This window comes from Symphalangus syndactylus, chromosome 13 (genome assembly GCF_028878055.3).
Source record: "Symphalangus syndactylus isolate Jambi chromosome 13, NHGRI_mSymSyn1-v2.1_pri, whole genome shotgun sequence".
Classification (NCBI taxonomy): Eukaryota; Metazoa; Chordata; class Mammalia; order Primates; family Hylobatidae; genus Symphalangus; species Symphalangus syndactylus.
The window spans coordinates 88,697,873-88,724,135 of record NC_072435.2 but is presented as its reverse complement, the minus strand read 5'-3'; the positions used below and the strand labels follow the sequence as shown (position 1 = coordinate 88,724,135).

The 26,263-nt window shown below is 43.3% G+C and overlaps 1 protein-coding gene across 2 annotated transcripts; it reads right to left on the bottom strand.

Annotated features, from left to right (window-relative positions):
* On the bottom strand, nt 1–26,225 carry NUDT4 (nudix hydrolase 4). 2 transcript variants are annotated; one of them, XM_055237597.2, is made up of 5 exons: nt 25,654–26,225; nt 8,430–8,540; nt 7,315–7,359; nt 3,373–3,460; nt 1–3,113 (listed from the first exon to the last, which is right to left on the bottom strand). In XM_055237597.2, exons 1-5 carry the CDS (start codon nt 25,750–25,752, stop codon nt 2,911–2,913), a joined length of 546 nt encoding a protein of 181 aa, XP_055093572.1. In that variant the 5' UTR covers nt 25,753–26,225; the 3' UTR covers nt 1–2,910. The 2 variants fall into 2 exon arrangements, with proteins under 2 accessions (XP_055093572.1, XP_055093573.1); XM_055237598.2 differs by having other exon boundaries at nt 3,373–3,457; nt 25,654–26,223.
* Nucleotides 26,226–26,263: the final 38 nt, after the last annotated feature.

Here is a 26,263-nt window from a genome sequence, read left to right as displayed (position 1 = left end):
TCATTTTTTCCATTTTTATTTGATGTTTCCAAATATAAAAAAGTCAAGATTCTTACATCAATTATCTCAAATGAGACCATGCAAAGCAATTCAGTGTATACAACAATCATTTTTCCCCTTCAGTTCTGCTGCTTTATACAACAGTGTGATTGACAAAAAATTGGATGGCATGTGCCTGGTTGGAAAATGTCATCTGTTTACAAAATAACAACATCATGCAGGACAGTTTCTACTTTGTCTGCAAGTCAATTCACAAAAACTACTTATTTTGTTTTTTATTTGGGAGGCACATGGAACTGAAAAATTTAGCTGCCCAATTTTATTCAACTACCCCACCCAAAAAAAAAAAAAAAAATCACAAATGACAGTCCCAACACTGCAAATTTTGGAGGGTTGAGATAGTAGACACTATCTGTTATACTCAGTAGAGTTAACTATTTAACAGAAATAAATCTCCCTAGGGCCTGTCCTCTAATTTTGCTAGACTGGGTTCCAGGAGAATCGTGAGGAACCCCTCATGTAAAATTTGAAGTGTGAAAACTGTATTGTTGCATTATGCAGATTTTTGCTAGTTGCATAGACTAAAGACGGTTTGCTAAATGGCACTGAAAATCCTTACTGAGTGTCACTACTCAGTCCAAATGTTTCTGACCAAAGAAAATTATACAACAATATTTATAGGCTAACTTTAAAGAGATGGTTGACATTAATACTGTACATATTTTACATGTCAAATACATAGTCCAAGTTTATAAAATAAATTCATGCATTATTACCTTATTACCTCTAAGAATATCATGTACAAGATAGGCACTCCCCCACCCCCCAGTACTTATGATAGCATTTCAGGTGGAAGCAGTCTTATATACAAAAACAATCCAGTTTCTCTGCTATGTTAAGTATATAATTTAAGGAAATTTCAGAGATTACTGACCAAAAAAATCTTAGTCCATTGAAGATAGAAAGTGCCAATTTGTGGGATTTAAAATGTTTCCTTTATAAAAGAACACCCAGAATATGTAACCTCTGTACAAAGAAAAAATATAAAAATTCTGGATGATAATGTTTGATCACACTACGTACTTTAGAATGAAATGTTGCTGGTTAAAAGTTTTTCTGCTTTACTCATTCCTTTGACAGCATTAATTTGTGAACATTTACATTTAGTTCAGCTGTATTTATGGCACAAGATCTCATTTTCAAAATGGCACTAATTTTCCTTAAGTGTAACAGCACTCTATTTTTAGCAGTAATTATATTTTTAAAGGTTAATTTGTAGAACAAATGTTTTAACTATACCTTATTCTACTCTATACTCCCCAGTTACAATATTTACAAAGGGCTGAAGTCTATATAAAAAAATGATCTTTGGCTGGGCGTGGTGGCTCATGCCTGTAATCCCAGCACTTTGGGAGGTCGAGGTGGGTGGATCACGAGGTTAGGAGTTTGAGGCCAGCCTGACCAACATGAAGAAACCCTGTCTTTACTAAAAATACAAAATTAGCCAGGCATGGAGGCAGGTGCCTGTAATCCCAACTACTTGGGAGGCTGAGGCAGGAGAATCGCTTGAACCCAGGAGGCGGAGGTTGCAGTGAGTCGAGATTGTGCCATTGCACTCCAGCCTGGGCGACAAAGCGAGTCTCAAAAAAAAAAAAAAAAAAAAAAAAACTTTTACTTTCCCCCATCCCTCATTTTAGTCAAACTTCTCCCACCTCATTTCTGCCCTGGTTGGGGAAGTGCAAGAGTTTCAGAAAAGGTACCTATGTGTTTTAGATGGGATTCTTGATTTTAAGTGAGTATAAAGTAAAAGATTTAATTCTTAGTTCAGGTATGTTCCAGTGCCTTGAAAGTTAGTTATGTGACAAATAGTACCTGTTGACAACCTAGAAAAGATGAGACATTCTAAGGTGCCCTAACAATCTTCAGTCTCTAACAGCTGAACAGGAAAGCCATTTCACTCAACTGTGATGCAATCATCACTGACTGGCATTTAGAGTTAGGTTTCAAGATTCCACTCCTGTTGGGGGCCACTAGATTAAATAACTGAATACATTTTAAGAGCAATCTACATTGAGGGAAATAATGGTTCTAAGGTATTCTGCATAGAAAGAGTATCGATAATGGGAACTGGCAACTGAGCATGCTAAATCAAATTCCATGAATACAGTTTTCAGAAGATGTCTTTACTACATGCATTTTGCTAATATTTCCCTAAAATATTCACCAACTCTACAGAGTTATACTTTGTGTTAAGGTACTATTGAGTTATAAGGGAAATAGCCATATCAGGTAGCTAGTGACATAATACCAGTTGTGAAAATTCAGACAAATTAGTCGACAAATCCCCAAAAATGGCAAATTAAGCCCTGTGACAAAATAAGTTACTGGATCATACAGAAATAGCCCAAATCTGGAAATTTTGAATTAAAATTGTAATCCTGTAAAACAAGTTTTGGGGTGAACGGATTTCTTTAATACCACTAATATTTTTAATTCCCACCACAGATGGATTTGCTGAATATGCTAATGCTGTGAATGAGAAAACAATTTTGGGGGAGGTATACCCACAAGTAATCTGATGACAAAATAAACCACAGACTGATGTCAAATGGACACAAAACTGAAAATATGCTGTGAGAAATAGACAACCAATAGTATAGGGGGTTGCGAGGTGTGGCACAGTTAAGGCATCTAAACAAAAATTCCACATGGCTTTGGCTTATTAAAATATTTTACACTATTTTTTAAAAAAAAAGATTTGAAAGCATCTGAAAAACATGCAAATTGTTTGAAAACCTTGCATGGCAAATTCAGACAGTTTGCAAGCGTCATTCAGATGTTTGACGAAGAAACGAAAGAAGCCTTTCCCCATGAGACTGCACATGGTGGGAGAGGCCTACCCAGTTCTCTCTATCTTACACTAGATGGCAACCCAGAGGTCTGTGCAGCGGTTACAAACAAGGCATTATTATCTGGAAGGGAAGGGACTGTAGAATTTCCATTGGCTGGGGAACAACCCAGCTTTAGCTTTTCCAGATACTCTGCATGTACAGGTTTATGACACTGGAGAACTTTGATAGCATCTTCTACTTTGAACCACTCTCTCTTCCTTCCTAGAGAAAAGAATGACATTGGTTACAAGAGAGTCCATTTTAAAAAGTAAGCCATTTAAGTAATGTCCACTTACTCCCCGATAAATGAGTTAGACAACAATATGTTGGGGAAGAATTAAGATGAATATGCATCTCTACATTTGAATTATCTTCCCTACTCTAAATGAAAAGTGACCAAAAAAGAAAATCTAAGATGGAAACTGGACACAGGAATATAAGCATATATTTAAGAGTATTCAGATAACAAAAGGGAACTTACCTATATTAACAGAATCTTCCCAATCTTCTAATATTTCAGTGACTGTTAGAACATAAACATATGTTCTGTGCTTTCGGTCTTGGTTCTGCTTGAATATAAAAAGAAATGCATTTTAATCTACAGGAGCTAGTCATGGACATGTTTTCCAAGGGAAAAAAATTAGTCTGGCATACTGCTGATTAGCACAGCATATTTCCCATCACAGGCAAGTATATTCAGTTGTATAGTCCAACACAAAAGTGATTTTATATAAGAAAAAACATTTAAAAGTTAAACAGAAGACTAGAACTAGAGCTTCGTCATTACTGGCGGTGAAATTGGCTCTCAATACTACTTTTTTTGCAGAAGTCTGGAGATGTTGCCCAGGCTGGTCCACTCCTGCCCTCAAGGGAACCTCCTGCTTTGGCCTTCCCAAAAACTGAGCTTACAGGTATGAGGACCCAGCCTCCAGTACTAAACTTTTAACACTTATTTCTATATATCTGATGTTATTTTCTTTTTGAGACAGGGAGTCTCGCTTTGTAGCCCAGGCTGGAGTGCAGTGGCGGGCTCTCAGCTCACCACAATCTTTGCCTCCCAAGTTCAAGTGATTCTCCTGCCTCAGCCTCCTGAGTAGCTGGAATTACATGTGTGCGCCACCACGTCTGGCTAATTTTTGTATTTTTAGTACAGACGGGGTTTCACCATGTTGGTCAGGATGGTCTCAAACCCTGACCTCATGATCTGCCCGCCTTGGCCTCCTAACATGCTGGGATTACAGGTGTGAGCCACCTTACCCGGCCTATGTGATGTTATTTTCATAAACAAAATCTTGGCCGGGCGCGGTGGCTCACGCCTGTAATCCCAACACTTTGGGAGGCCAAGGTGGACGGATCACAAGGTCAGGAGATCGAGACCATCCTGGCTAACACAGTGAAACCCCGTCTCTACTAAAAATACAAAAAATTAGTAGGGCGAGGTGGCGGGTGCCTGTAGTCCCAGCTTCGCGGGAGGCTGAAGCAGGAGAATGGTGTGAACCCCGGGGGGAGGAGCCTGCAGTGAGCCGAGATCGCGCCACTGCACTCCAACCTGGGTGAAAGAGCGAGACTCCTTCTCAAAAAAAAAAAAAAAAAAAAAAAAAAAAGAAAATCTTAAGAGTTGAATGGAATCTTATTAAAGTAACAGACCTGCATTCCCATAGTTTTTATCCTATCCCCTCTTCCCTGGGGCTAATCCTGACAACCTTTCAGTGCCATGGAAAACTGCTTCCTTTAGGGCCTTTGTAAGAGCAAACAGCACCAGTTCCTTTAAGCACTCCTCCTGCAGGCCTATCAAGGTATACATAAAGAATAGCCCATGGCCTGGCGCAGAAGCTCACGTCTGTAATCCCAGTACTTTGGGAGAGGCCAAGGCGGGCAGATCACTTGAGGTCAGGAGTTTGAGCCCAGCCTGTCCAACATGGTGAAACCCTGTCTCTACTAAAAATACGAAAATATTAGCCGGGCGTGGTGGCGCATGCCTGTAATCCAGCTACTTGGGAGGCTGAAGTGAAGGATCGCTTGAGCCCAGGAGGCGGATGTGGCAATGAGCCCAGATCATGCCACTGCACTCCAGCCTGGATGACAGAATGATACCCTATCTCAAAAATAAATCAATAAATAAATAAATTAAATCAAACAGGCGCCTGAGCTTGTTTCTGGGTTAAGAATTAAACAAGTTGGCCTTCCTTCGTCCTGACTAAATTAGCCTTCTTTGCTGTAGTCCACGACTTTAGATAACTGTCCTGATTTTGGCCACAAACAACCTGAATAATCTACTCAAAACAGTGGGTTTTTACAGCTGGGAAGGATTATCTTTTTATATCTGAGAAGGAATAAAAACAACAATAAATTAGAGGCAACTGTCACTTAACACATCATTATTTTTAAGAATCAGTTGTTTTATTTCTATGTCTGACAAATCAATACATTTATTATGCTATATTCACAAATTCATAAAAATCACTGGGATGAATAGGCAGGGCAATCCAATTTTCCCTTATATTTTCTAAGGGGAAAGGTATTTTTTGATTGACATATCCTGTTAAACAGTATTTGTAAAGCACTTAATACTGTTACCTTCCCATATTATTTAAGCTTTATTTATAATGTGAGACGTTTTCTTCAAAAACCTTGTCAGCATATTGACAAATATGTTATTTGTAAAAACCTCATTATGTTTTTCAGTTTAACCAGGAGATGGTGCTATTTAACTAGGTGAAGCAATTGCTGAATTCTGGAAAAGACTGAATTCTACCTGAATGACTTTTTTTTTTTTTTTTTTTTTTTGAGATGGAGTGTCGCTCTGCAACTTCCACCTCCGGGGTTCAAGCCATTCTGCCTCAGCCTCCCAAGAAGCTGGGACTACAGGCGTGTGTCACCACGCCCGGCTAATTTTTGTATTTTTAGTAGAGACAGGGTTTCACCATATTGGCCAAGCTGGTCTTGAATTCCTGACCTCGCGATCTGCCTGCCTTGGCCGACCCAAAGTTCTGGGATTACAGGCATGAGCCACCACGCCTGGCCAACTTTACTCCTAATTACTGTATTCCGGTAAAAGACATCATCAGTTCTACCAAGTGCTACAAAATCGGGATTTTTTCTCAATTTCTAAGGCTTAAAAATAAAATTTATATGGTTCTACTATAAAGACTGAACTAACCTATAAATAGTACCCTGAAAAAAGGAAAGTGACCATGTTTCTGGTATACTGTGTATCTAGGTCTGAATCTTGGATGAAAATACATCTGGACCTCCTTTCTCCCTGGCTTCCAGAGAGTGCCTATCACATTCAAATTCCCTCCCTGAAAATTCTATTCTGCCTTCAGTAATAAGAGAATATATGAAAGAGAATTCTATTCTTTTAGCATCTGTTGTATGTACCTGAGATTTATATCTTCATACAATCCTTTAAGTCACTAGGTATATCATATAATATTATTTGCTATGGGCAATAGGGACATTTCCAGATAAAATACATGAGACCTAAGCTCTTTTTTTTTTTTTTTTTTTTTTGAGACGGAGTCTCGCTCTGTCGCCCAGGCTGGAGTGCAGTGGCGCGATCTTGGCTCACTGCAAGCTCCGCCTCCTGGGTTCACGCCATTCTCCTGCCTCAGCCTCTCTGAGTAGCTGGGACTACAGGCGCCCGCCACCACGCCCGGCTAATTTTTTTGTATTTTTAGTAGAGACGGGGTTTCACCTCGTGATCCGCCCGCCTCAGCCTCCCAAAGTGCTGGGATTACAAGCGTGAGCCACCGCGCCCGGCAGAGACCTAAGCTCTTAGGTCATACTAAAAATATTGTACCTCCTAAAAGATCTATACCCTAAACAGTCTACAGTGGATTAAGATAAACATTTCAGTATCAGCTCCACTGTATTGTCAAACAGAAGTAACCACTACCATAGTAATGCTGTATAAAAGTGATGGCAGCCGGGCGCAGTGGCTTATGCCTGTAATCCCAGCATTTTGGGAGGCCGAGGCGGGCGGATCACTAGGTCAAGCGATGGAGACCATCCTGGCCAACATGGTGAAACCTCGTCTCTATTAAAAATACAAAACTTAGCTGGGCGTGGTGGCGCGTGCCTGTAGTCCCAGCTACTCGGGAGGATGAGGCAGGAGAATTGCTTGAATCTGGGAAGCAGAGGTTGTAGTGAGCCAAGATTGCACCACTGCACTCCAGCCTGGCGACAGAGCGAGACTCTGTCTTAAAAAAAAAATTAATTAAAAATAAATAAATAAATAAAAGTGATGGCATATGAAAAAGTGGCTTTTACTTCCCTCCCTACCTAATCCTGGACTGACTCTCCCTGCCTACTGCTAGTCTGAGAGAAATGTCTGGTTCAGGCTGCTGCCACATTATTTGGTTGGTTAGGAAGAAATCATTAATTCTATTATCAGCAAAGTGAAGATTACTTTTTAACTCACCTCAAATATGCCCAGAAGTCTGCCTAGTTTTCCTTTGACTCCAGCCTATTAAAAAAAGATGAAATATAAAATGTTTACCTTTTTATAACAAAATGTATATAAATACAAGTTATACTCTGGCTATTTACTTAAATCTAAATACAATACCCCTCCCCATACCAACTCACTATCTTCCTGCTTCTGTGAAGTTTTTATTGTCATTTACTTCATAAGTAGCAAGGACTGATAAAAAATTAGTATTTCTGGCTCGGCGCTGTGGCTCATGCCTGTAATCCCAGCACTTTCGGAGGCCGAGGCAGAAGGATCACTTGAGGTCAGGAGTTCGAGACCAGCCTGGCCAACATGTGTGAAACTGTGTCCCTACTAAAAATACAAAAATTAAGGCCGGGCGTAGTGGCTCACGCCTGTAATCCCAGTACTTTGGGAGGCTGAGGCTGGCAGATCACCTGAGGTCAGGAGTTCGAGATCAGTCTGGCCAACATGGTGAAATCCTGTCTCTACTAAAAATACAAAAATTTCCGGGTGCGGTAGCTCATGCCTGTAATCCCAGCACTTTGGGAGGCCGAGACGGGCGGATCACGAGGTCAGGAGATCGAGACCATCCTGGCTAACACGGTGAAACCCCATCTCTACTAAAAATACAAAAAATTAGCCGGGCGCGGTGGCAGGCGCCTGTAGTCCCAGCTACTCGAGAGGCTGAGGCAGGACAATGGCGTGAACCCAGGAGGCAGAGCTTGCAGTGAGCCGAGGTCGCGCCACTGCACTCCCGCCTGGGCAACAGAGCGAGACTCCGTCTCAAAAAAAAAAAAAAAAATTAGCCAGACGCAGTGGCACGCGCCTGTAATCCCAGCTACTCAGAAGGCTGAAGCTGGATAATCACTTGAACCTGGGAGGCGGAGGTGGCAGTGAGCCAAGATCGCTCCACTGTACTCCAGCCGGGCAACAGAGCGAGACTCCATCTCAAAAAAAAAAAAAAAAAAAAAAAAAAAAAATTAAAAATTAAGTTGCATCAGGCAAAAAGAACTCCTGGACCCGTCTCCCTGTCTTAGTGTTATGCAGCAAAGGGCCTTGTTTTTAAAACTCCAAAACAGAATTTGTGTGAAAGAACATCTCACCTCCTCATAGACTTCCCTCACGGCAGCACCTCCAGGTTCCTCCTCGGGTTCCATTCCTCCTCCTGGGACAATCCACTGGTCTGGGTACCGGCTGCTACTCACCAGCAGCACCTGTAAGGTGAACCGTAACTGTATACTTCCAGCCTGAGAAGCACTTCGTATATAAACAACATTCTCAAACCTCTGCAAGGCTGTAACTCTATTCTAGATTAATCCATTTTAAAATTTAATTAAAATTAGGGGTGCGAATTATACCACAAAAATGCAATTGACAACCTTTGTTAAACACCATCTTTCTGAAATCAGAATTAATATTAACATGGTCACACTACCAAATCACCTGTATCTAATAAAATAATTTAAACTACCAGATTCAATTGGTAAAACTCTCGAATTATTGGATACTAACAAAGGATAAAAACAGAAACTTGGCCGGGTGGGGTGGCTCACGCCTATAATCCCAGCACTTTGGGAGGCCGAGGTGGGCGGATCAAGAGGTCAGGAGATCGAGATCATCCTGGCTAACACGGTGAAACCGCAAACCCCATCTCTACTAAAAAAATTAGCTAGGCGTGGTAGCGGGCACCTATAGTCCCAGCTACTTGGGAGGCTGAAGCAGGAGAATCGCTTGAACCCAGGAGGTGGAGGTGGCAGTGAACCGAGATCGTGCCACCGTACTCCAGCCTGGGTGACAGAGACTCCATCTCAAAAAAACAAAAAACAGAAACTTGGCTTATTAGCCAGAGTTGTATGCACTGAGGTCTATGGTCACATAAGTTTCTTTAGTTATGGAATATTCCAAATTTAAGGAAATGACCATAGGTAGGTTACCTTGTTTCCTCACCTAAAGAGGAACAGATGTGTGAGAAAGAAATAGGGAAATGCACATAAAGCTGATTCTTGATACAGAGTGCTTGTTACTGTTATGATTAGGTGGCAAGAAGCATCCTTCATATTTTAAACCTGCATACATGGGCAAAAGTCACTTCATTCTAGTGAGGAGCGCCTCTGCCCGGCCGCCCCGTCCGGGAAGAAGTGAGGAGCGCCTCTGCCCGGCCGCCCCGTCCGGGAAGAAGTGAGGAGCGCCTCTGCCCGGCCGCCCCGTCTGGGAGGTGAGGAGCGCCTCTGCCCGGCCACCCATCGTCTGGGAGGTGAGGAGCGCCTCTGCCAGGCCACCCATCGTCTGGGAGGTGAGGAGCGCCTCTGCCCGGCCACCCATCATCTGGAAAGTGAGGAGCGCCTCTGCCCGGCTGCCCCATCTGGGAAGTGAGGAGTGCCTCTGCCCGGACACCCATCGTCTGGGAGATGAGGAGCGCCTCTGCCCGGCCGCCCATCGTCTGGGAAGTGAGGAGCGCCTCTGCCCGGCCACCCATCGTCTGGGAAGTGAGGAGCGCCTCTGCCCGGCCACCCATTGTCTGGGAAGTGAGGAGCGCCTCTGCCCGGCCACCTATCGTCTGGGAAGAAGTGAGGAGCATCTCTGCCTGGCCGCCCCGTCTGGGAAGTGAGGAGCCCCTCTGCCCGGCCGCCCCGTGTCTGGGTAGAAGTGAGGAGCTCCTCTGCCTGGCCGCTCCGTCTGGGAGGTCTACCATGGAGGCCAGAAGCAATGTGGGGGCTGGACGTGGTGGCTCACGCCTGTGGTCCCGGCACTCTAGGGGGCGAGGCGGGTTGATCACTTCAGACTAGGAGTTCGAGACCAGTCTGGCCAACTTGGCGAAACATGAAGAATACAACAGACAAACCAACCAACCAACTCAATGACAACAAAACAGGTCTACCCTGGAGTCATACTCTAATTTTTTCTATTTTCCTCCCTTTCTGATCCTTTATCCCACTTTCTTTTTCTTCCTCTTCCTTCTCCCTCTTCTTTGTCAAATAGAGGATTGAGTTATTATCACTGATCCATATAAAGTCCCTCTCTCATTTATTTTAACTCCCACCCCCATTTCTATTCCCCGACTTCCCATGTGCAACCTTCCTAATATGTTTGATACGCATCTTTTTGTTTGTATGTATTTTTAGAAAATGTTTATTGTTTTTGTATGCAAAAAAAATTAATTAAAAAAAAAAAAAAGTCACTTCATTCTGCTAACAGGCAGCTATCATTTACGATCTAGAACAGGACTGGCAATCTGCAGCTCACCACCTGCACAGTCTGTGAGCCAGAAGTATTTTTACATTTTAAAATTATGTGAAATTCAAATTTCAGTGTCCACAGATGGAATTATTAGAATCGAGTCACACTTACTCATTTTTACATATTGCCTATGGTTGTTTTAGTGATGCAACAGCAGAGTCAAAGCAGTTGTGACAGAGACTGTGTGGCCCTCAAAGCTTAAAATGTTTATCTGGCCCTTAATTTGGAAAAGTCTATGGACCCCTTACCAAGAATAGTATTAAGATTGAAATGTGGCCGGGCATGGTGGCTCACATCTATAATCCCAGCACTTTAGGAGGCCAAGGTGGGCGATCACCTGAGGTCAGGAGTTCCAGACCAGCTGGCCAACATGGTGAAACCCCGTCTCTACTAAAAATACAAAAATTAGCCGGGCGTGGTGGTGCATGCCTGTAATCCCAACTAATTGGGAGACTGAGGCATGAGAATCACCTGAACCCGGGAGGCGGAGGTTGTAGTGAGCAGAGATTGCACCACTGCACTCCAGCCTGGGCAACAGAGCTAGACTCCATCTCAAAAAAAAAAAAAAAAAAGACTGAAATGTACAAATTGTTACAAAAATACCCTATTACCTTAGACAAGTATCCTAGATTTTATTTAACAGGTAACAGGTATTACATACCCATCTTTTAAATGAATATTTGGCCAGGCGCGGTGGCTCATGCCTGTAATCCTAGCACTTTGGGAGGCTGAGGTGGGCAGATCACCTGAGGTCAGGAGTTCAAGACCAGCCTGGCCAACATGGTGAAACCCCATCGCTACTAAAAATACAAAAAATTAGCCAGGCGTGGTGGCAGGCACCTGTAATCCCAGCTACTTAGGAGGCTGTGGCAGGAGAATCACTTGAACCAGGGAGGCGGAGGTTGCAGTGAGCCGAGATCATGTCACTACACTCCAGCCTGGGCAACAGAGCTAGATTCTATCTCAAAAAAAGGGAGAAAAAAAAAAAAAGGAATATTTGTGGGCTAGCTTAGGTTGAACTTCACTAAAGTTAAAATCAACTCGAGGTGAGCGTGGTGGCTCACGCTTATAATCCCAGCATTTTGGGAGGCTGAAGTGGGCGGATATCTGAGGTCAGGGGTTCAAGACCAGCCTGGCCAACATGGTGAAACCCCATCTCTACTGAAAATACAAAAATTAGCTGGGTGTGATAGCACATTCCTGTAGTCCCAACTACTCAGGAGGCTGAGGCACAAGAATTGCTTGAATTCAGGAAGCAAAGGTTGCAGTGAGCCGAGATTGCACCACTGCACTTCAGCCTGGGCAACAGAGTGAGACCCTGTCTCAAAAAAATGAAAAATAAAAATAAATAAGTCAATTTGAACAAAAATGTCCACAAAATTATCTTAGTATACTACCTTCAAGTAAATTTAAACAGTTCTCCCTCGAAAACACATAGGGTTTATCACGAAGTTTAATTCCCAGTGTGGACAGAGATGATGATGATGATAACTAAGACAGGGTCTCACTTGGACATCCAGGTTGGAGTGTGGTGACACAATCTCTGCTGACTGCAGCCTTCACTTCCCGGGATCAAGTGATCCTCTCACTCCAGCTTCCTGAGCAGTTGGGAGTACAGACACCCACCACCAGGCCTGGCTAATTTTTGTATTTTTTTTTTTTTTTTGGAAATGGAGTCTCGCCCTGTCATCCAGGCTGGAGGGCAGTAGCATGGTCTTGGCTCACAGCAACCTCTGCCTCCCAGGTTCAAGTGATTCTCCCACCTCAGCCTCCAAAGTAGCTGGGATTACAGGCACCTGCCACCACGACCAGCTAATTTTTGTATTTTGAGTAGAGATGGGGTTTCGCCATGTTGGCCAGACTGATCTCAAACTCCTGACTTCAAGTGATCTGCCTGCCTTGGCCTCCCAAAGTGCTGCGATTACAGGAGTAAGCCACCACGCCCAGTCTGATTTTTGTATTATTTTGGTGGGGTCTTGCCATGTTGCCTAGACAGGTCTCAAAACCATGGGCTCAAGTGATCTTCTCACCTTGGCCTCCCAACTGAATTACAGGCAAGAGCCATGACTGATTTTTTTTTTAAATGCATGCCAGCACTTCTATCTGCCCTGCTCCCTCCCTGCTGCCAAGAGCTGCTGGCCTTTAAGAGTTCACAGCCAGCACAGGAGTCCTCTCTCATTTGACTAAGTTACCAGGAACTCAACTTTTCCAAACTGGAAAGTTTCAAGCTGACAATTCAGCAACTCCCAGCTTTCTCTCAAGCCCCCAAAATGCTGAGTTAAAAGAGAATATCTATTTAGGCATAGAACCCCCTCTTAGAAAAGCAGCATTCCAGGCCAGGCATGGTGGCTCACTCCTGTAATCCCATCCCAGCACTTTGGGAGGCCAAAGTGGGCAGATTTCTTGAACTAACGAGTTTGAGAACAGCCTGGGCAACATTGCAAAACTCTCTCTACAAAAAATACAGAAATCAGCCATGCATGGGGTGACATGTGCCCATAATACCAGCTACTCAGGTGGCTGTGGTGGAAAGGATCACCTAAGCCCAGGAGGTCGAGGCTACAGTGAGCTGTGATCATGCCACTGCACTCCAGGCTGGGCGACCGAATGAGACTGTCTCAAAAAAAAGGGGGGGTGGGGGTGGGGGACCCAGATGAGACTTTATAGAAAATTAGAAAAAGAAAATTAAAAATCCAAAAGCGCATGCAAGGGTCTCTAAGTTCAAATTCTACTTTAAACAGAGAAACTACAAATCAGATTTCAAAACCTTTGTATTTTATTCAAAATTGGAAGCTTACAGAGGATCTATGGCAACGAAAGGCACTGGCCCTCTATCAAGACTGGCAAGTGAATGTTAGTTTTTAAGTTAAATAAAAATGTTAAGAGTTTGTCTCGCATCACTGGAAAAGTAAACAGCAACTACTGGTCCGGACTGCAGAGTTACAGGCCTCTTTTTCTGGTCACTAGGTATGGGTTAGGAATAAACTGGTTTCTATTGCCTAGATGAAATTCTTGTTACACAATTTTATGCTCTCTAAGCAACGTCCTGGATTACGTTAATAATGGGACATAACGCAGGTGGCTAGCCGCCTGAAAAGTACATCATCACTTAGTAAATAGTAACGAGAGTTCAAAATCATCCATATTCAAAATGTTGCAGTCCTGAATAAATGAAATGCAAAGTCTCATGTATCTAGGTCATTGACTATGATGTTTCCAGTTCTCCAAGACAGAGCTAAATTACAGGAGATTAATAATGTTGAAAACCCATTAGTATAAGATGTGTCTGCTTTTCTGAAGAAACATTTTATGCTTCAGATTTTTTTTTTTTTTTTTGAGATGGAGTCTCGCTCTGTCATTCAGGCTTGAGTGTAGTGGCGTGATCTCGGCTCACTGCAACCTCCGCCTCCTTGGTTCAAGCAATTCCCTCCCTCAGCCTCCCGAGTAGCTGGGATTACAGGCTCCCGCCACCAAGCCCAGCTCATTTTGGTACTTTTAGTAGAGATGGGGTTTCACCATCTTGGCCAGGCTGGTCTTGAACTCCTGACCTCGTGATCCACCTGCCTTGGCCTCCCAAAATGCTGGGATTACAGGTGTCAGCCACCGCGCCCGGCCTATGCTTCAGATTTAAAACCAACCCTGCAACTACAAGACATCAGCATGACTAAACTTTTCTTCCAAAAGTCAGTAACATGGAACCCTTGTGTCTCAACATCTCTCTTTCATAAATTACTTTTTAGAAAGCCTCATGAAAATAGTATATAAATTTGATAAGTGATTTAGCACAATCCAATAATTTATGATATAAGAATCTCAGCTCACTGCAACCTCCACCTCCCCGGTTCAAGCGATTCTCCTGCCTCAGCCTCCCAAGTAGCTAGGATTACAGACATGTGCCACCACGCCCAGCTAATTTTGTATTTTTAGTAGAGACGGGGTTTCTCCATGCTGGTCAGGCTGGTCTTGAACTCCAGACCTCAGGTGATCTGCCCACCTCAACCTCCCAAGCTGCTGGGATTACAGGATGAGCCACCACACCCAGCCAAATGTATCTTTCAAAAAAAAGCCGATAAATTTAAATGAGTAATTATCTATGGTCCAGAAATGATTCACATCTAAATTACTAGCTTAAGGCAGATTTGCTAATATCCAACTTTTGGTGATGGTAGTTTTGAAATCCAGTATGTTTCAAATCATTAAGCACTTGTCTACTCATCTAAATGGACAAACCTGCAGATGGAATTGGGCTCCTCTGGGCCCTTGATCTGCCAATTAATTCCAGTCTGTCCTAAACTGCTACTTTTGAACCTTTCGTGCTTTTGAGGCTCTAAAGCTAACACAGTCACCACGAGCATCATATGGTTAAATTTAAGATTAAATAAAATTTAAAATTCAATTCCTTAGTCCAGTCATATTTCAAGTGCTCATCTCAAGGGTCACATATTGGACATCTACAGCCAATTATTGGTATATCCTTTTCAGAACAGGTAGAATATGTAACTGTTAGTTATTTATCCACTTTTAATTTTCATGCAAAACCTTACCACTTTAAAACGCTTTTCAAAAGAAAATCAGAATCATGAAAATGGGCTAGCAGGAAAGAAGCATCATGCACATGGTATCCAAACTAAATCCATTCACTTTTGTCTTTACAATCTTCAACCTCTAGAAGGATAGAAAACAGACTGACTCCTGTCAAAAAGTGACAATTCAGCACAAGTTCTCCATCTTAAAGAGAAGCACTGTGGAGAAAGGAGTTGCTGATTTTGTTCCTTATCTACTAATTGTGTGATACTCAACAAGAATTGTATGTGATGAAAAGATACTGAATATACATCTTTCCCTCAAAGAGCTTATATTCTTGGAGGTGGGGTTGGAGTAAAGTCACATAGAATGCTCAATATTTTGTGTCTAAAAACTGCAAGAACATATACATGTATATAAATTTATATCACTATAAATTGTGGACAAACGATTTGGCCTAATCCAGTAACTTATCATCCAAGACTCCCTTGACATCCCAGGAAGAATAAATTTAGTCAAACCAATAACTTCAAATTATCTTTCCATAAAATGATCGCTTTAAATGGGTACTTAATATCTGTGATATAGAAATGATTGGCAATCTAAACAACTAGCTTATGAAAAGAGGTCTCACACAGATGTCATGGTGACAGATTTGAAAGTCTGTCTGTTTCATTAAGTACTTGCCTACTTATCTTGAATAGTTCATTTGGGTGTTCAAATGAGGGCAAGGCCACATCTTGGGGGTGGTGGTGGGGAGATGGCAGTGACTAAGAGTGAGCAAGAACTGAGGGATACACTCCAGATAAGAGAATATAGACTGGATGATAGTGTATGTCTGCCAGGGTGGAAAAATATGAATAGCATTAGTAGAAAGGACAATTAAAACAGTCCCCTACCTGCCCCCCACCCCAATAACAGTGAAAAGTTTTTTAACTTAAGGCCAACAAGTGTGATAGACAGGCCATCCTGTGATTACCTGGGGTCTGTCATGCACTTGGAAGCGGTCCCCAGCACTAGATCTAGACCAGTACAGATGAAAAAAAGTTGGTATCACATTGGAGCATGTTTATATTTTAATTAGGCAGACAACAGAGGACACTAACAACTTTTTAGGCAAGGGGTTGAGATTAAGATGAAAACACAACTCAGTGTTTCCTAAGAACCCCCACACCTGCTCTGTTGTTCAGTGCTATATGACCATTTCTCTTTCCAGAAAAACATTTCACCAAGTTAAAAAGCCTGAGATTATAAAAGAGAAACGGGATGGTGGTGAGGAGTTGCACCGTAGTGGAGTATTGTCACTCCAGAACTATCAAGAACTCAAGAATTACAGCTTTTCTGTTGAAGTCACTTGGAATCTGTTGAAGATGAAAATCATCAATGTAGATTTTTCTGGACTACATTTTTATAGAACTACTAAAGCAATTCAGCTTGAAAAAACACGTTTGGTAAAGAGCATGCAAATAAAACAGTCTAGCCGGGTGCAGTGGCTCATACCTATAATCCCAGCACTTTGGGAAGCCGAGGCAGGAGGATCACTTGAGGTCAGGAGTTCAAGACCAGCCTGGCCAACATGGTGAAACCTCATCTCTACTAAAAATATAAAAACTAGCTGGGCATGGTGGTGCATGCCTGTAATCCCAGCTACTCGGGAGGCTGAGGCAGGAGAATCACTTGAATCCAGGAGGCAGTTTGCAGTGAGCTGAGACAGCACAACTGCATTCCAGCCTGGGCAACACAGTGAGACTCTGTCTCAAAAATAATAATAAAAAAAATCAGAGTCCATTTAGTATTGTTTTCCAGAGGCCAAAATTAATAAGAAGGTATACTTTCACTATCAAAGATTTAGCTGTGTTCTTCCAGTTGAGTTTTCCAACCTAGACAAAAGATTTGATGTATCTGCTAATACAAATTTTAAGTGTTCCACAAAAAATTTTTCTTGAGAATGATGAAAATATCTAGTATAGTCAATAATGGAAATTTTATTTCTTACATAAATTTTGGAGATACTAGTTCTGAGCAGTCCGTGTTTTTACTAGTTATATATTCACATTTTTCAGCTTCATTATATCTTTTCTACTAAAACTCTGTGGAAAATTCAACTATTAATAGCTTTTTTTTTTTTTTGAAACAGAGTCTCACTCTGTCACCCAGGTTGGAGTGCAATGGTGCAATCTCGGCTCACTGCAACCTTTGCCTCCTGGGTTCAAGCAATTCTCGTGCGTAAGCCTCCTGAGTAGCTGGGATTACAGGTACACACATGCTCGGCTCATTTTTTTTTGGTATTTTTAGTGGAGAATGGGTTTCACCACGTTGGCCAGGCTGGTTTTGAACTCCTGACCACAAATGATCCACCCACCTCGGCCTCCCAAAGCACCGGGATTACAGGTGTGAGCCACTGTGCCCAGCCTGAATTATTAATATCTTCTATAGGCCAGGCACGATGGCTCACACCTGTAATCCCGGTGCTTTGGGAAGCCAAGGCAGGCGGACTGAGTCCAGGAGCTCAAGACCAGCCTAGGCGAAGACCCTGTCTCTACAAAAAAATTGATAAATTAGCCAGGCATGGTGGCATGTACCTGTAGTCCAAGCTACTCAGGGGGCTGAGGTGGGAGAATCATCTGAGCCTGGGAAGTCGAGGCTGCAGTGAGCCATGATTGTGCCACTGCACTCCAGCCTGGGTAACAGAAGTGAGATTCCGTCTCAAAAAGAAAAAAGATTATGTATATATATATACATATATATATAATACATGCATATATATATTTTAAAAGATTTACTATATATATAAAATCTATACATGCAGAAATCTAAAATCAAATTTCAGCACAATTTATTGTAAAGATTTTTTTTAGCTTGTTTTGGGGGCGCCATTTGCTGAATCACAGCAACATAATCATAACGGTTGCTTTTCTTGCAATAATATTGATTTCAAATAATGGGCAGCTGCTCCTAAGCCCCTCCTACAAAAGTGGAAGAATCTCAATCTCTAGAACCCTATCACAATGCATTATTCTTCAATACTCCCTCTAAACGCACACAACAGCCATCTATACATTTCTATAATACCCCCAAATCTACTAGTATAGTTAGCATGCTAATTAATGCTCTAAAGATGGGTTATAAAAGCTCATTCTACAAAGACACACCAATAGTTGACAGAGCCACACATGGTCATTCATAGGTTTGAAATTCCCTTCTCTGAATATATTAGATTTTCTGTATCCATCAAGATGCCGGTCTGTTACATTAGTGATGACAGAGATGAAGGAAGATGCATTCAACCTTCCAGATAAATCAGAGCTGTGACCATATGAAAGATTTACGAAAAGGATGCTACTTATTCTACCAGGTTGCAGAGCCAGACCTGGAGCACACTCAGATCCCAAAACCAACGCTATTAGTGTGGTGAAAAGTGAAGACATCTCTTCCTACTCTATTCAACCTATCTTCACATAAGCATTCTTCCTACTACACTACTAAATCTTACTCCCTCTTTCCATGTATTGACAATTACCAGAATAAAACACCGCTCACCTGGCACTGCTGAAGAGTTATTTCTTTTCCTAGATACCTAAGGTTTTAAGCATTTGGAGAGAAGCATTTATCACTTTAAGAATAGTGTAAGGCCGGGCGCGGTGGCTCACGCTTGTAATCCCAGCACTTTGGGAGGCCGAGGCAGGCGAATCACGAGGTCAGGAGATCGAGACCACGATGAAACCCCGTCTCTACTAAAAATATAAAAAATTAGCCGGGCGTGGTGGCGGGCGCCTGTAGTCCCAGCTAGTCGGAGAGGCTGAGGCAGGAGAATGGCGTGAACCCGGGAGGCGGAGCTTGCAGTGAGCCGAGATTGCGCCACTGCACTCCAGCCTGGGTGACAGAGCAAGACTCTGTCTCAAAAAAAAAAAAAAAAAAAAAAAAGAATAGTGTATTGCCTGGCCATGGTGGCTCACACCTGTAATCCCAGCACTTTAGGAGGCCGAGGTAGGTAGACCATTTGAGGTCAGGAGTAAGAGACCAGCTTGGCCAACATGGTGACTAAAAACACAAAATTTAACTAAAATTCAAATAAAAATTCAACTAAAAATACAAAAATTAGCCGGGCGTGATGGCATGCGCCTGTAATCCCAGCTACTTGGAAGGCTGAGGCAGGAGAATGGCTGGAGCCTGGGAGACGGAGGTTGCAGTGAGCTGAGGTCGCACCACTGCACTCCAGCCTGGGTGAAAGAGTGAGACTCTTAAAAAAAAAGAATAGTGTATTGACAGTAGTCAACAGGAAACCAACCGTAAATCTTACTAGATAAAAGTCTGTGAATTAGAATGATCTATTGCAAGCCTGCTCAACCTGTGGCCCGTGGACTGCATGCAGCCCAAGATGGCTTTGAATGCAGCCAAACACAAATTTGTAAACTTTCTTAAAATATTATAAAATATTTTTGCAATTATTACTTTTTTAGCTTACCAGCTATCATTTATGTTAGTGTATTTTATGTATGGCCCAAGACAATTCTTCCAATGAGGCCCAGTGAAGCTAAAAGATCAGGCACCCCATGCCAGGCACGGTGGCTCACGCCTGTAATCCCAGCACTTTGGGAGGCTGAGGTGGGCAGATCACGAGGTCAAGAGATCGAGACCATCCTGGCCAACATAGTGAAACCCCGTCTCTACTAAAACTACAAGAAATTAGCTGGGCGTGGTAGCACACGCCTGTAGTCTCAGCTACTCGGGAGGCTGAGGCAGGAGAATCGCTTGCATCTAGGAGGCAGAGTTTGCAGTGAGCTGAGATTGTACCACTGCACTCCAGCCTGGTGACAGAGCAAGAAAAAAAAAAAGACTGGGCACCCCTGATCTATTGTATAGAATCTATACCCTTTATCACCTGACAGGTCCTCCTCGCTGGCGATGTATAAAAGGGTGCTGTTCAAGGGCTATGTAATGCATTTATGCCTTCAAAGGCTGTAGGTACCTAGGCCTCGAATTCCCATTTGTGTTTCGGCTTTTACCCTTAAAGCTGCAATTGTCATGGCTTGGCTCTAGGAACTCCAACCACTACAGATACCACTTCTGTTCCCAGGAAGAGAAGCAGAGGAGCCATCCAGAGAACCTCAAGTGATCCCTAAGAATGAAGAGGTTTATTATGAAAACTGTAGCTATTCAGAAACTGTTGTTGTTGCTGTTTTTGAGATGCAGTCTCGCTCTGTCGCCCAGGCTGGAGTGCAGTGGCGCAATCTCAGCTCACTGCAACCTCCGCCTCCTGGGTTCAAGGGATTCTCCTACCTCAGCCTCTGGAGTAGCCAGGACTACAGGCATACACCACCACGCCTGGCTAATTATTGTATTTTTAGTAGAGATGAGGTTTTCCCATGTTGCCCAGGCTGGTCTTGAACCCTGACCTCAGGTGATCCACCCAACTTGGCCTCCCAAAGGGCTGGGATTACAGGTGTGATCCACTGCACCTGGCCTACTTAGAGACTGTTTCGAGGTTGCTGTTCTTTTTTCCAAATTATCATGAATCAGGGTATCATGAATGGTTAAAACTACATGTTAACCTACTTCTACTACACTTAACCAAAATTTAGCCAAAATTAGGCCAGCAGTGTTATTAGGAACACCCACTATGCACATAGACATTTTAAAAGAACATAGGTTATGAAAATGGTTTGATACATGCTAAACAGCTATCTACTATTATTAAGAAAATTAGTACTTCTTTTTGGACCACAGAGGCAGAGTAGACCAGAAATAACAGTTCTTTCTTCTAAACTATGTTTAGCTCTAAGTTATATGGGATTGGTAGATAAGTATTATCAATAATGTGGTAAGTCAGGTTGACCATGGCTTTTTTACCTAGCAGGTCAATGTTTTAAAGTGACGGGGTAAGCTTTTTTTCAATTAGAGAAAGGCTTGAGCTACACCAAGACCCTAAGGAAAAAAAAAAAAATCCAATGCAAATTCTGCATTAATGCCTGGTTTAATGACAGGAAACCTTCTGGGAGAGCTGGAGGCACAGATGAAGAAGTTGGTGACACTTCCCTGTGTTTAAAAAAGGCTTCCAAGCCGGGCACGGTGGCTCATGCCTGTAATCCCAGCACTTCGGGAGGCCAAGGTGGGTAAGATCATGAGGTCAGGAGATCAAGACCATCCTGGCTAACACAGTGAAACCCCATCTCTACTAAAAATACAAAAAATTAGCCGGGCATGGTGGCGGGCACCTGTAGTCCCAGCTACTTGAGAATGGCGTGAACCTGGAAGGCGGAGCTTGCAGTGCGCTGAGATGGCGCCACTGCACTCCAGCCTTGAGACTCTGTCTCAAAAAAAAAAAAAAAAAAAAAAAAAAAAAAGAAAGGCTACCTTTGGATAGTACTTATTTTTGATGAAAGTGGTCTCCATTTGAAACAAATACCTTCAAGAACTTAACTCTGAAGAACTATGAGCCCCAGAGTATGTGTGAAAAGGGTGGACTGACTGTTGATTCTAAGTATAAAAATGCTAGTTGAGATTTAACTCTAGTAATATTTTTGTTGTTCATCGGAGCTCTGGTTTTCAGACTCGACTTTTCCCACCAAAGCTTTACTGCATGATTTTGTACAACTCAAGATTTTTCAGGAATATATATTCAGCATTATAGCAGACCATCTGTAGAAGACAGCCCCTGGCTCATAGAGCTTAAAAGCTAATTAGGGCAGCAAGTCCTATGATAGAGTAGTGGTTTTCTTCTTTCTTTTTTTTTTTTTGCAGACAGGGTCTTGCTCTGTTGCCTAGGCTGGAGTGCAATAGCATGATCTCGGCTCACTGCAGCCTCCGCCTCCCAGGTTCAAGGGATTCTCATGCCTCAGCCTCCTGAGTAGCTGGGATTACAGGCACATGCCACCACGCCCACCTACTTTTTGTATTTTGTATTTTTAGTAGAGACAGGGTTTCGCCATATTGGCCAGGCTGGTCTCGAACACTTGACTTCAGGTGATCCGCCCACCTCCGCCTCCCAAAGTGCTGGGATGACAGGCCTGAGCCACCCGCCTGGCCTGTAGTGGTTAGTCCTTAAGACTGATTTGTTAATGCCTCTCTTGCAACTATGTCTGGATTTCACCCAGGATCAAGTCATTCTACTTCTCCCCTTAGCAGTCTAAACCTATTTTGCTGCCAGATCACTCTCAAGCTTGAACACATCTAATATCTAAATGTTCTTTGTTCAAAACTAAGTTCAAAACAAAACTTTGTTTTGTGTAGCAATTTCTCAACCTTACATTTGAAGTGTTGCATATTTTTCAACTATTACTGATTCTATGCTATCCCTAAGCTGTAGCCAAATCTACCACAGCCCCAAGTCTTGCTCTATTTGGGACATCTGGTCCCTCCTCTCCCAGTCACCCACATCCAACTCCAAATGACTCACATTGGATCTGAACCCCAGAATACCTGACCGCACTTTTCCCCTACTTTATTTCCCTTTCCATTGATCCCTTGTCCAACCTTCCCCTACAGAATGTTTCTTAGGAGCTAAGACCTCATCTCTTCATCCCCTTTTAAACTATCATATATGTAAATACATTCAACAGAATCCATTTCTGATTACCTATTTGTAAAAGCATTGTCATCTTTCACTGTACAAGCACAGAACCCAGCTACTTTACAGGGCAATTAGTTGTAGGCCTGTTTAGAAGCCCAGCTGCCAAAACTGAGTGTGCTTCCCCACAGAAATAACTAGCTGGGGAGGTAGGTCAAATAAACAAAACATTTAGAAACAAAGGACCAGAGCTCAAAAGGATCTGCCAGCTTCTGTGACCTTGGGATAGGTTACTTCTGCTACCTAATTTCTTCCTAAACAAATACTAATACTTATTTACCCTAAAGAACAGCAAAAGATAAAATGGAAAATATTTAATATATAAAGCCACCTTAAAAGAATAACTCTGCTCTTAGAACAACCTTCTTTCCTAGAACAATCTGTTCTAAAGCAGAAACTTACTGAGAACTTCAGTACGGGAACAGCCAGATGGGAGCACCACATAGCTTTTTTGGGGTCAAATTGCAATTACTCTTTTAACTTCCATTTGTACTCTATATAAACATTTCATCCTCAAACAAAACATATATTTAAATCTCCTAACCAGGATCTAGGTGTTTTTCATCCAGTAGAGGGAAACATTTCTCACCTATTAACTAGAGAGGTGGGTTCAAGCTGGTTTTCTAGACTGTCCTGGGAAGTCTGGCAATGCAATTTCAACAGAGTGAAGGCAAATTCATAGAGAAACAATAGGATCTCCAGGAAAGCTAACAGAGTTTATTCTGTAATCATCATGTAATAGATACAGCCTCAACTACACAAAATCACAGAAATGAAAATTCTGAAGAGCTAAACCAGATGTTAAAGTTGGCTGTGCATTTCACTTAAGGAGAATTCTAGAGTCTTCCCTCAGATCATATCCTCTAACAAGATGACTCACTCTCTTGATTCTCAACCTACAGGTTATCAGATTTACAAAGTTTTACACAATGGATTTCTCTAATACATTCTCCGAAACTTGCTCCCTACTTCACCTTACCTAATGACACTGGTCCCTTGACTCAACCAGACGCTATGAATTTAGTATTTATTTCAGTAGAAATAATATCCAAGCATAAAAATAATCATTTATTTTTATTGCTAAAGTAATTCCTAAAGCTTCTATCCAGTCTTTGCTTTACCATAAACACAATATAGATCATCATTTCAATTTCCATCACTCATATTTTCCCCTAGAGTCTAGTATTTTTACAAAGCCTGAATTCCAAGTTCACATTATGGCAACACTTCAGTCGCCACTTTCAGAAAGGCTGCCAAACTTAGCCTCACAAAAATCTCACTCATTCAACAGAGCCCACCGTCAGGAGTAAGGACTGGACCCTGAATCCTGACTCTACCACTTCCTAATTGTGTCATTTGGGAAAGTACTTATGCTCTGCAACTGTCTCCTCACCTATAAAATGGGAGTAACTTCACTACCTCCCAGTGTTAAAAGGATTAAATGTAGAACAAGTTTTCTTCTGGCAGCGCCTGGCACATTGTAAGCACTCAATTAAGAATATCATTACCCAATATTGAGGAAACCAGACAAGATCCTTGATCTACCTTGATCCCTTTTGGCTATCATTTCTTTTATATTTAAAGTTTACTACTTTGCCCCAACATGGCCCCTTTCCGCTAAGGCTTTATCTTTTTTACAGAACACACTTAATGCTTGTTGACTTGTTCATTTTGTAAAAGTTAATAACCTTTCCCTTTGCAGTTTCTAGCTCTCCTAAGCAGACTCATCTCAAAGGCTGGGGCCGTATTTCTCTGCACACTCGTTTGGGATTCAAGTCTAATACGTAAAGGTTATGAGTGAGCACAGGGCAACCCATTTAAAGGGCTTGGTTTCTTTTCAAAAAAATAAAGGCAAAACAAGGGTTTGAAGGGCAAATTTCGAGAACTTTTCGTTAACATAACAAGAACTAAGCCACTGAGTGTATTCTGTGTCATACTCATCACAACTACAGGGACTAGCAGTAAGGAAGCCATTAAATTCCCATCTCCAGCCTTACCCTAGTATTTTATACACGGTTGGTTATGAAAGCAGAACTCAGAATATTAATTTTTTTCACCTGTGTAATTTATCTTAAGAGTGGCAATACCAAAAGGCTACTATTGCCCTAAGCAAACTTCAACAGTTAGCCATTTTAAATAAATATGACTGAATTAAGTAAAAATCGCTCTCCAGGGAAACCCCAAGGGTCTCATTCTCAGCCCAATGCAGATGGGTACATTACAGAAGAACGACTGCTCTTAGAACGAGAAAGGCTACTCCTTTCCAGATGTCAAGCCAGACAGCAAAGAACCCTTTACACATAAGCTGAGAGCTGGAGATTACTGTCTGAAAATGGCAGCTTTGCCCATCTCTAGTCCATCGTCTCCCTTTTGGCATTATTCCATATTTTTCACTAACCATTTTTCTGCAGTCAGAAAACTTTAAGAAAGGAAGGCCGTTTTAAAAATGAGGCATAATTATCCCAACAGCTTGTGGGTTCATGGACCCACAAGAATTGCCAAGACTAGACTGTGGGGTCCTCAATTCCAAGCACGAGGACTGTCTGTTACTCCACAAACATGCTTAGATCGAATCCGAGACCGCAAACGGCTGTAACATGGAAGGAAAATATGTAAAAGAGGCACAAGGGCTCTGCTGCAACACTCACGCCATTTCCACCCTCCTCTCGCTAAGCACTCGAGGTTTATCCGGCTTTCAACTCAATTCGCACGTTAAGATGGTGACTCCCGCTAGGCGAGACTTACACGGCCCGGGACCTTCCCAGGGACCAGGCGCCTTCTCGAGTGCCCAGATGGAGAAACGGGCTGGGCGAGCCCCCTTTGTCTCATCTATCAGCCCAGAGAAAGGAAGGAAGAAGTGAGGGAGGAAAGGAGGGAGGGAGGAAGGGGGCTAATCCCTCCCAGCCCGGCAGCCTGAGCAGGGGCGGGGAGCGAGGGGAAGCACCCGGGCCCCAGATCCCGGAGCCCCGGAGGGCAGCGTGCGGCGCCGGGCGCCCTACCTCGTCCTCCTGCTCGCTCCGGAAGCACAGGCACGCCGCCCGCTTCTTGAAGCCCTCGCGGTCGTAGGTCCGCGTCTGGTTGGGCTTGAACTTCATCATAGAGGCGGGCTCCTGCTGCTGCTGCTGCTCCGGCCGCCGCCGTGGGGGCCCGGCCGCCGCCACCCCGCCGGGGAGTGGGGGCGAGGGCGAGTCGGGCGCAGGAGCGCCCGGGAGCGCTAGTCGGTGCGGGAGGTGCCGCGAGGCCGGTCAGTCCCGGGGCCGGCGGCCGCTCGGACGCGGGCGGGACGGGACGCTAGCGCGGGTCACTGGAGCCCGGGTGCCGAGATGAAGGCTCCGCCTCTGCCCAGTTGTCCGCCGCTCTCCATGGAGCCCGACTCCTGCTCGCCTCCGCTCCCTCCGGCCGTAGCCGCCAGAGGTAGGGCGGCTAAAGGCGCGCGCCACGCGGAGACAATTGCAAAGACCTGCTCCCACCGAGCAGCAGCGCCGCGGCGACCGTGCGCCGCCCCCTCTGCTCGGTTTAAGTGAGGCCCACATGCGCCCCGCCTCCCCCGCGCGCCACTGCGCCTGCGTATAGAGACCGTTGCAATGGGGTGGGTGGGTAGGTGGTGCG